Here is a 12,195-nt window from a genome sequence, read left to right as displayed (position 1 = left end):
CCTCACTACCACTATCACTGACTTGGGTCGGCTGTGGTGGGTGGCAGGTGAAGAACTCAGTAATGTTTTGATGACTGGGCGACCTTGTGCGCACCCTGCCCGCGCCGCTTCCCGTGTAAATGATGAAATTTACAGCGTAATTAAAACATTTCATTCTGGCAAGGCACCACGTAAATGACCAAACGCGTAAACAAAATCCGCTTAAATCCAGACTATACTGTATAAAATAAATTCATTCTGTACTGATATAAAATAAGATCATTCTGTACTCACATCCTTCAACGAGGTGGAAGACTTCTGGAACTTGTAGATGGACTTTGGGGAAGGAAGTGAGTGAATGAGCCTGAGTAAAATGTAAGAGTGAGAGTGAATGATTGTGAGTGAATATAGGTGAGTGTGAGCCGCATCCATTTAAATTTCCATAACTCCGTGTGGGCTGTGCCTTAACTCCTGGATTACACTGCTTACTCTACTCCCTGAAATAATTTATTTTTAATGTTAAAGAAATGAAGTGATGGTTGTATAATGAAATATTTTTTCATATTTACTGTACATATAGGGAAAGTGTTTAGTTTCAAAAGCTGTTAATGTATCAAGCTATATAACCTCGTTATAGTGACAATGGCTCGAAAAAAAGTCTCAAAAAGATGATGATTTTCTAAGTTAATACTGCTCATTTATCATTCTGGTTTTCCCTTCCTATTGGCCTCGAGAGTTGCCAATTAGTTTATTTGATAGAACATATTTACTACTATGACGCATCAAAATTTGACACAATTCTTTTGAAAAATTAATTTTTGGCGAATTTTTTAAAGTTTGGTGACTCAATTTGCATCACCGTGAAGTTGGTCTTATCATGATGAATTGACACTGAGCCAGTAGGGAGAAGAGGGTCCTTGTCAGTTTTGGTCACAGTGTTAAAGATCAAATTCATTGTTGCTAGAACCAGACTTTTGATTATGATTCCTTGGTGAACTTAACTCCTTGTGTATGGGATACCTTCTGAGCTAAATAAAATCATCTGGCTTTAACCAAATGAAATATGGTGTATTGTGTGTCATTTGTGGTCTGTTCATTTGTTGAAGTATTTTTCTGAGCAATATTATTTTTTAAAAGTATACAATACAGTACTGTACACAATATACTATATACAGTTGTACCCCACTTAACGCGGTCAATAGAACCCAGAGGGTCCCGTGTTAAGTGAAATCCGCGTTAAGTGAACAACAGAACATATGGGATTAATTCCAATAGAAACCGGCCCGACCCCCAAACTCCACTTTTTGAAGGCACATACCTATGTTGTAGTAAAAATATCATCTTAATTTTATGATGGTACATGCACACAATTAATACTTAAGAGAAATAGAGAAATACAGTCGCCAAGTTAATGTCCATTCAAATAATGGACTCAACATCCCTCCCCCTCTCACACTACACTGCCGGCTCTTCCCTCTCAGAGAAATTTTTGGGGGAAAACCACTAAATTTTAATAAATAATACCTCAAACTAAAGTTAGGATAATACAATTGACATTGCTGGATTCCTTGTAAGACCAGGAATATTTTGAATATAAATCATATATTTTGCACAAAAGATAACATAGTTACCTAGAGAAAATTTTTTATCTAAAATTTGTATGTTTAATGCAAAATATATGATGTTTATATTCAAAATGATCACCAAATTATAAGAATTCCAGCAATGTAAATTATATTCTGACCGGGTAATTTGTATGAATTTTATGAGCTAAAACAAATATCTTCAGTTAATAAAAAAAAAAATAATCTTCACGACACTATCTGTCAATCAAAGTACCCCACCTTGCCTCCCCCCCTCTTCCAACCGCGCGGTCAGTCCCAACCCTCCCCCCCACCCCCCACCAATCCTCCCTTCCAGAGTTTTTAACATTTAGTATTAAATAATACCTCAGATTAAAGTTAGGATAATATAATTGACATTGCTGGATTCCTTGTAAGACCAGGAATATTTTGAATATAAATGTCATATATTTTGCACAAAAGATAACATAGTTAATTTGAGAAAAAATTTTATCTAAAATTTGTATGTCTAATGCAAAATATATGATGTTTATATTCAAAATGATCATCAAATTATAAGAATTCCAGCAATGTAAATTATATTCAGACCGGGTAATTTGTATGAATTTTATGAGCTAAAACAAATATCTTCAGTTAATAAAAAAAAAAATAATTCTTCACGGGGTAACAGATGGTCGGTCGGTCCCTCCCTCCCCCCCACCCCCCACCAACCGTCCCAAGGAGATGTGTGGGATAACCACTAAATTTTAATAAATAATACCTCAAACTAAAGTTAGGATAATATAATTGACATTGCTGGATTCCTTGTAAGACCAGGAATATTTTGAATATAAATGTCATATATTTTGCACAAAAGATAACATAGTTACTCTGAGAAAATTTTTTATCTAAAATTTGTATGTCTAATGCAAAATATATGATGTTTATATTCAAAATGATCACCAAATTATAAGAATTCCAGCAATGTAAATTATATTCTGGCCGGGTAATTTGTATGAATTTTATGAGCTAAAACAGGCAGTCAGGCAGGGTGGCGGGTGGGGCAAATCTAAAAATAGCGTCTCGAGCCGGACACTCACCGCGTATATGTGGAAAAAATCCGTGTTAAGTGAAAGTTCAGCTCTGGCGAGGCACCGCGTATATGATAAAACGCGTTAAGTGAAACCGCGTTAGGCGGGGTAATACTGTATATATATATGTGCAGTACAGTATACTGTATATATATCTTGTTAGTACAGTATGATTAATGCACTCCTGATAAATACACTAAACATATTTAGAAATACAGTACAGGTACAGTACTGTACTTATAGTAATATGGAGAGGGTGTTTCTGACCAGAACATTTTGGACCTAGAAACTGTAAATACCTGTAACAATCATCTTGGCCAAATAAAGAAATAGAGTTAGCTTCACCTCCAGATTAACAGCCTCTCTTAAGCATTAGGAGGATCTGATGATTTTGGTGTAGCAGGGATGATTAGGGTTAATTTGAATTTGTATTGCTACTGTAATAATCAGACACATTCAGATAAAGGGATTTTGGGGTTTCATATTCTCTAGCAAGTTCAAATGATTACCGTAATAATGTTTTTGTCTTTTAAACACGATTTAGATGTTTATGCCCGCACTTTCTTCAGGAGAACAGTACTGGTATGAACGAAGTGCAGAATCTATGGCGTACTCTGCCAATCTGGCGTTCCCAGATTCATCATTGTCATCCTTCTGCCCAACTCCTGTTGATGGTGGATCCTCTCCAGTTAGACGACAGCACAAGTGTGGCATCTTCAGCATTGATGTCAGTGAGTATTTCTGTACATCTCAGTAGTTTAAATCAGAAAGTCATTAAGTTTGTGTTTCCCGGGAAACACTGAAAGTTATGAGAAATGAGAAAAATTTATTTATATGGGTAAATATAAGCAAGGTTATTGAGTTTAGTGAGAGTAGTAAATATGTGAAGGTTTAAGTATTATTCTATCTAGAAGTCTGTATTCCTCGGGCCATTGGTGGAAACACTACCGGTACCACAGGAGAAATGTAAAGGTAGAACCTCCCTGTAGCACATTTTTCTTGGCAACAGTTCACTTAACCTTCAGTCACACTCTCAGACTTAACAATAGCCTCCACAGCCACTCCAAAGCACTGTACTATTTTCCCCATGTACAGTCGGGGTGAAGAGTCTTGAACACTTGACAGTACAGTATTTGGCATGTAAGTACCCGAAGATCTTAGGTATTAAGGAGAGTTTTATCCCATTTCGTGGTGCAGGCATAATATATGATGACAAGTAGTGTTATTATTATATCCCAATCATATACTGTATATATAACTCAGAAGTAGATGCCAGATATTGCCAAGTGTTCAAGACTTTTGACCCTGACTGCACCTTCTCCTTATACTGCCTCTTGCACTTTTCACCTCCGTTCCCAAGTACGTATGTTGAGTGCCTTAGCTTGTGTAGCCCATTTTGTTTTATACTGTACATTACAATACAATATTTGGAATATAACATCAAAGTGCACTGCAGGCAAGCTACTTTATTTTTATATGAATTGTGTGAATTATATCCCTCAGGACAGAGTAAGTCTCTGAGGCTGTTCTTCAGTGACCAAGATCACACCTGTGGCCAGTTGGTGATTGCCAGCAGGGAGAGCCAGTACAAGATCTTCCACTTCCATCATGGTGGTCTAGACAAGCTGGCTGCAGTATTTGAGGACTGGAACTTTTTAGTTAAACCCAGAGATGAGGAAATTCCCACACCAGATGCAGCCCTTAAACAGTTCCTTGTGTGCATGTAAGCAGCATTATTGGTATTTTATTCTGTCATCTTAAAAAATTTACCAAATATTCAAGTGAAACGTGTTGCTTTTTTTTATATATATACTTAAAAGTGTAGCCATCATGACCATAACTGTCTAACAGCCATTTTACACTGATTTATATATTGTATTTTAAGATAGAGTAAATGTTGTGGACAGTAGTAAGTGGAATATTGTTGTCTCTGATTTTAATGACAGAAAACAAAGCCTGAAGATATTTATTTATCCTATCAGCTGATACTAGACATATCTGTTGGTTTATGCCCACTTTCTTTACTCTCATTCTGTCTACTCAGAAAATGTCACATATTCTCATTATGTCTACTATCCTAACCTAACCTAATGGGAAGTAGACAAAATGGGATGCTACCTATCTGTTAACTGTTTGTGTATGGGGTCCCCTCTCTGCTGAATAAAATGGTCTGTCATTAGTCAAATAGAATATCAAAAGTGGTGTCCCTGTAGTGAAGGTGTTAAGGAGCAGCTAGGGTTCGTGTGTCCTGCCTAGACCAAATAATCTGAGATATTTAACCCTTAATGGTCTGACGAATCTTGGGGTCTCCCTTCAGAAACTGAATAGTTAGGTAAAAAATTTAAATATTAAATGAATGTTCTAGTCTTATGAAATGTTAGACAAACATGTTAGTCAATAGGAAATAACATAATTATTACTGTACTCACCACCTATGGTTATTGGCGAGTCAGAGAAGTTGGTGTGACATGGTACCTCAGCGCCCCTCTGACAGTTACCATGCATCTGGGAGTGAACGATGGTGCACTACCAACTCACCCCATGTTCTTACAACTTGACAACACCTTCACATGGTTCCTTATTATTACACTACCGTATGTACAGTACATTCACCACTCTGTAGCTTGGAGTGGCAGGGCTTGGGAGCTAGAGGTCTAAGTGGTTAATCCTGAGAGGTAGACGTGCGACCTTCCTCCATGGTGACAACTGTTATACTAATTATTTGCTTAAGATGTGGTCAAGGAGAAATGTGGGTGAGCAGGGATGAGCTATTGCCACAATAATAGTCACTCTACTCACAGGGAAAATTTTTTAAAAATTAAGCGCGAGATTGATGCCATCAGACCCCTACTACATAGGGCACTCTGGGACAACGTCAGACCTTTAAGGGTTAAGGATGACTATTGGAAGTAGCTGGCTGCTCTTAAGAAATAAAATACACTACATGAACCCCCCCCTACACACACACACACACACCTGCTCTAGTCTCCAATCCTGCAGACCGGACAGGGGAATGACTCAAAGGCTGGAATACATTTGACATTTTATTTTTGTCCTATTTTGTTCCTTAGATATGTACAGCATATGATGACATCTCTATTTAATGGATTGTATGGATAAGAAAGTCTATTATAGTGAGGTCCATTAGATGTGAAACCTCCATATAATGGATTATACTTGTCAGATTGATGTTATGTTATCTTTTCAGTTTCATGTTATAGCCCCATCAGAAGACAATGTTTTGAGTAAATGATTCTTTTTTAATATATACAGTATATAAATCTAATGACATACTGTGTCTGTTGAAGGCCACATGTGAGTGAGTCTGAGCTTCATCCAGAAGAGGGTCAACATAAATGCCTGGACCCTGATACCTGGATCACCTACTTCAATGAGGTAAGAAAGATAAACTGAATGCTACTATATCGTGCGCTCTACAAAGAAACCGTTACCCTAACCTAACCTAATCTAGAAACACAAAATCATTAAGAAAATTTTGATAGTACTCTGTAGTAGTCTGTACACAGTGTAAAGTATTGGACAGTGTAAATATATTTGTAGAACACACGCTGTAGTAGCACCATATACAGTCTCTATAAGTGTTTTGAAAGAAATAATTGAGGAATATGTGAAAACTGTATTACTATGAGGTAAATATATATGCTAAAAGTGTGTAGGAAACAAGTACTAATACAAAATGTCTGCTCAAGGTGTCCTGCACTAGAGTAGGTAGAGATAAAGAAACAACTGGACTGTATCAGGGAGTATGTACAAAGACCATTCTAGTGTAGTGCAAGAGACAAGAATAAATGTATCGTGTCTCAATTAATGCTAGAGATTGAAAGAGAATCATTAATGTGGAGATGCCCAGCGGGGTGTTGTAATACCGTACACTATCCCTCTGTATGATCACTACCCTCAGAAAATTGATGAACTGAATGGAATAGTGAGGGATACTTGTATTATTGTTTCCCACAGATGATACACAAGCTGTTACTCTCAAGGTGCTATGTATCATGATAATGCTGTAGGCAGTTAGCTGACATCCAAATTTTTGTTGCTGTAGCTACTGTATTTTGAAAGAAAGTGTTTTTCAAGATAGAGTCCCAACACCCAATCCACCCTATTAGTAAGCTGTGTCACAGTCTTCCTTATGCTGTAACAAATATAATCAGGATAGGGAAGTAGAGCATTTACATAAAAAGTATATTAAACAACACTGGGGAACACACTTTCGGTTGCATGAGTTCTGACACTTGATTCTGGTAGATTTGAGGTCACAGATTCTGAAAATGGCATTCGTTTGTGCAGATCAGGTCTAGTTTTGATGCTACGCGGCAATTTACATATCAGGTCACAGATTCTGAAGATAGCAAAGGGAGGTAATAAGCATATTAGTTTACATTCATCAAATATAATTCTTAATTACATCAGTGCGTCAAATATAGATTTGTGTGTGCATTAGTGTGTGCAAACATTTAGCCAAGCAGAACTCAATGACTTAGTTCGAGATCTGGGTCTGTCTAAAAAGCTGTCAGAATTGTTGGCTTCACGGTTAAAAGATAAAAACTTGCTGAAAATAGACACAAAGGTAACATTCTTTCGCAACAGAGAAAAGAACCTCTTACAGTTCTTTGATTCTAAATTTGACTTCGTCTACTGTTGTGATATTTCTGGATTAGTCACCGCGATGGGAGCTCCAGGTTATGATCCGAAAGAGTGGCGCCTCTTTATAGATAGCTCTAAGCGGAGTCTGAAGTGTGTTTTATTACATATAGGCAACATCTTTGGCGCAATACCCATAGGACACTCAGTACACCTGAAAGAAAAATATGAACACATCAAAACAGCTTTGGAGCTACTCAAATATGAAGAACACAAATGGATCATCTGTGTTGATCTAGAAATGGTCAATTTTTTGCTAGGACAGCAAGCTGGGTATACAAAATTTCCTTGCTTTATCTGCCTCTGGGACAGCAGAGCCAAAGACAGACACTGGATTCAGAAGGAATGGCCAGTTAGGGAAAGCCTCAATGTTGGGGAAAAGAACATCATTTATGAACCCCTAGTGGAACGTGAAAAAATTGTTTTCCCGCCCCTTCACATCAAGCTGGGCCTTATGAAACAGTTTGTCAAGGCGCTCGATACTGACAGTGACTGTTTTAAGTATCTGTGTGAAGTGTTCCCTGGTTTAACGCTAGAAAAACTCAAAGCAGGTATTTTCGACGGCCCTCAAATTAGGACGCTGATTAAAGACCAAGCCTTCACTCAATCCATGACTGATGTTGAGAGAAATGCATGGGGAGCATTCGTTTCTGTTGTAAGGAACTTTCTTGGAAACAGGAAATCAGAGGACTATAAAAAGCTCGTTGAATCTTTGATGGAAAGTTTCCATGTGTTAGGTTGCAACATGAGCATTAAGATGCATTTCCTGAACAGTCATCTTGAACTGTTTCCGGCAAACTTGGGGGACGTGAGTGATGAGCAAGGTGAATGCTTTCACCAGGATATCAAAGTCATGGAAGACAGGTATCAAGGTCGCTGGGACATTCACATGATGGCGGACTATTGCTGGAGCATTCAGCGAGACTGCACTGAGAGGCGATATTCAAGACAGTCCATTAAACGCAAGTTTGTGCCTGAATAAATCTGGCATAGTTCACAAAAGCAACTGATGAATCCAAAATATGCTTGTCAAGGTAAATAAAAGTAATTAAAAATTAATTCTACGTGTTTGGTAATTCCTCTCTGTGTGCTGGTTTAGATTTTTAGCAGTAGTATATGGTAGTCTAACTATATATAGTAGTAAATGGTAGGTAACTCACCGCAACAAAACTAGACCCGATAGAAAAAAACCGGTGCCATATTTGAAATCAGTGACCTCAATTTACCCAGAAACAGGTTTCAAAATGTATGCAACTGACAAAAAGTTGAATTTTGTTCACCATTATAATGGTTTCACACGTGCTGATAGCTTCCACAAAGTTTACATTAATATCAGTCTTATATCTTAATCCAACAATATGCTCTCTCTCTACTTTACAAGTATGCTTCACAAATAGATTATAATACAATATCTTATGACTACCAGAAAACACTGGAATACCCTTACAATCTGTGGGTTTTTTCACGATACAAAATACCATGTCCTTCACCAATAATACCCAGAGAGAGAGAGAGAGAGAGCTTGAGCTTCTTCTCCTTGTTCCAATACGATTTCACTAATTTAACCACATTTTGTTTACATTCTTCATTTAAACCACTGCAATATTCTACATTGAAAACTGTTTCATAAAATCATAAGTTAATGATCTTTAATCACATCAATTACTAAAACATATCACAAAATCAGAATAACAAAACATATATCACAAACTTAAGAAAACTTTAACCTTCAGTTATTATAGGGTGTCATGAAAAAACAGGACACTTAATGGGATGACCGAGGAAAAATAAGTACATGACAGCTGTAACTCCCTTATCTTGTGACTTGTGTATCACAGAGAGGTGGAATGTCACGTATTTTTTGCCCATTCCCTCATAAAAAAAACATTTGAGGAAAATTCATTCATAATGTAGTGCTATTTAGTGTGTTTGTATTTACTGTACTGTATTGCCTAAACTATTTATTGCGTGTTTATTTCTCTTTAAATACACTAGGAAGGACAAATAGAAGATGACCTTGCACTTAGGCGAGCTATTTTCTTTGGTGGTGTGGAACCTCAACTGAGAGCCAATGTGTGGCCCTTCCTCCTCCACTATTATGACTTTCGCACATCGTTCCAGCAGCGACAGGCCATCATGGAGGAGAAACACCAGCTCTACCACAAGATCAGGTCTGCTTATGATAGACCCAGTTTAATATACACTGTACTGTACCACTTTAATTCTGTTGACTTTGAGCATAGAAATTTAAATACATTAAATAAGTAACAGTAGTCATGGAAGAAAGTCCTGTCAGTTCTCCGTCCTATCCACGAACCCGAAGACTCATGAACATGTGAATCCGAGACATCACACGGCCCAGTACACCATCTATGGGCTTAACAGTGTTTGATGTTTAGGATTCACTGGTTCATGAGTCTCAGGTTAGAGGACTGACAGGACTTCTTTCCCTGAATGTACAATCAAAGACAAAAGTCGTGTCGCAATTTCATCCAAAGATTAAATATAACTCGTGAAACATTATGAGAGCCCCCTACACCACAAGGCAGAGCACACCAAAAGTTTAGCCCTTTGGCATATGTTTTCACCAAATTTCACGACATGACTTTTGTCTTTCATTGTACATAAAGTACTAAAAATTTGAAATAAGTTGTGAAGTGAATGTGTGATTAAAGGTAAAGAAGTGGTAGAAATAACAGACAATCATGAATAGGAAACCTGTGTGTAGATCAGATAGCTAATGTGAAAAAAATCCAGATATTGAAATATTATATATTATAGTAGCTTTACTTTTGTTTGTGATAATGTCTTTGTTCACTCGTCAATTTTTTTTTTAAGGTCACAGAGTTTATTATGAGAAAATTAGCCTTCATTTGTGACCTTGTATCATATTATAGATCAATTTGTAGTGTAAATACAATGGGAGAATCATCAGAAGAATTACATTGTTAACTATGTTTATGGCCGTGTTCCTGGGTAGACCCCAGCATGTTGAACACTCCATAGAAGAGTTCCGTGATAATACTGTATGTTATTCATGTAAATATTAAATTGCAGCCAATACAGCTCTTTCACCCAGTACTTCCCGAGCTTTTCAAGTTGTCCAGTGTGTTGGTTGACTGTTTGACTTTTGAAGATACTTGGTCAGGAGTTAGACTCTCAATAAGCATAGACAACAAATGCATGAGTCATTTAATATTGGATACCATCACTAAGGTGGTTTACCCACAGTAATTGGTGGACTCTGTTCAGTCACTCATGTCTTGGTCATAGATCGAAAACTCATCCTCAGTCCATGACTTGTGACTCACGGGGTGTTTGATTTTATCATTTCACCAATTTTTCAGCACAATGAGAGAGAACATGTCAGGTGAAGAACTGGATTGGTTCAGAAGAAATGTTCAGTGCACAGTTGAAAAAGATGTGGTGCGCACTGACAGATCTAATCCATGCTTTGCCGGCAACGATAACCCCAACTTGGAGAAGATGAAGAGGATTCTTTTGAACTTTGCTGTACACAATCCAGTCATGGGGTCAGTGTTTGTAGTGTACATAGTTGGAAGTTCTGTTACTTAATATGTCTTCAGAAATGATATTAAGAAATTGTTTACCCAGCACCGTTTATCCTCTCTTGATACATGATGAGCCAGTACAGTTACACAGGGTAAAGGCTTGTACCATTTTAACAGACATCAGAAGACCAAGGGTTTCAAAATATTATGTTACAGGAAAATGTTCAGATAAAATTTACTGTACTGGAAAAAAGTATGTAACATTAATTGGTTAGAACAATGAGAGAAGTTGTGGTAATTTGCAGAATAAGAAAAAGTTAAATACTAATTTTGTTCATGTACAGTAATGAGAGAGAGAGGATTATGATAGTACAGTACAGATATTAATAGATGAAAGGCTTGGGAAAGTACCGTCAACTACTGTACTAAAGTCCATTCATCTCTCCTCCTGAACCATAAAACCCAGGATTCAGACTCATGAATCTGAAGCATTTATGGACAGAATAATGTATCTGTTTACTGCTTCGGGTTCACGAGTCTGAATCTTGGGGTTTATGGTTCAGGAAGAGAGACAAATGGACTTCAGTAGTTGACTGTGCAAACTGGAATGGATGAATGAAATTAAAAGTCATGTCCTTGGAGAGAAAACAAAGTTGGTTGGATTGGTAAACACAACCTGACAGCACCTGAAATGATACCTTAGGTTCTGGCTGCCAACCATCAGGTCTGAGGATGGTGCCATTATTGATTCATTCATTCATGAGACAGTGCTCCTAGTACAGTAAACCCATGTTTTTTGGGGGGGATTAGGTTCCAAGGAATGGCGCCAATTGGCAAAACTGCGAATAGCAACTTCCTTAGTGCACTATTGTACTGTACTGTACTGTACAGTATACTTATACTGTGTATGAGAAACTTAAAGTCACCAATACTGTACCACTTACATTCCTATGTGGAAGTTTGGAGCTCGATGAGGTGATGCACCATACATAGGGAGACATCTGGTTACTGAAGCATAGGGGGATTATCAGGAGCACTGATGGAAGAGGGTGATGCAGTGGTGGTTGGTGGAGAGGCACGCGGCTGGGAGGTGACGTGTGGCCGGGAGGCGGGTGGTGAGGTGGCAGATGGCTGGGAGAAGGAGGGTGGAGCAGCGGCGGTAGCAGCTGACTGAGTGAGGAGGGTGGGGATGAATCAGTTGGGCAAGCGGCTGTTTCTTTCTTGTAAAACATCATGATTGGAAGTTGTTTCTTCTTGGCTCTGTCTTGGCTGCCTTGAACCCAGGGGCATGCCTCTCCTGCTTGTTTATGTGCATTCTACTAGGCATCTTTTTCCAATATAGACCAGATTCATAATTTTCTTTAACTTTGTGGGAATTGCGTCTGC

At 37.9% G+C, this 12,195-nt stretch overlaps 1 protein-coding gene across 3 annotated transcripts in view; it reads left to right on the top strand.

Annotated features, from left to right (window-relative positions):
* The window catches only part of LOC121853156 (TBC1 domain family member 16-like), a 28,951-nt gene that overhangs the window by 12,200 nt on the left and 4,556 nt on the right, over nt 1–12,195 (top strand). For all 3 annotated transcript variants that reach the window (XM_042347114.1, XM_042347115.1, XM_042347116.1), the window contains exons 6-10: nt 3,202–3,363; nt 4,136–4,355; nt 5,941–6,028; nt 9,293–9,468; nt 10,645–10,830. In XM_042347114.1, the coding sequence (XP_042203048.1) occupies nt 3,202–3,363; nt 4,136–4,355; nt 5,941–6,028; nt 9,293–9,468; nt 10,645–10,830 (832 nt within the window). The remainder of the gene's footprint in view (nt 1–3,201; nt 3,364–4,135; nt 4,356–5,940; nt 6,029–9,292; nt 9,469–10,644; nt 10,831–12,195) is intronic.

The sequence above is a fragment of the Homarus americanus genome, unplaced genomic scaffold, assembly GCF_018991925.1.
Source record: "Homarus americanus isolate GMGI-L3 unplaced genomic scaffold, GMGI_Hamer_2.0 scaffold32871, whole genome shotgun sequence".
Lineage (NCBI taxonomy): Eukaryota > Metazoa > Arthropoda > Malacostraca > Decapoda > Nephropidae > Homarus > Homarus americanus.
This window is presented reverse-complemented; position numbering and strand designations above follow the sequence as displayed.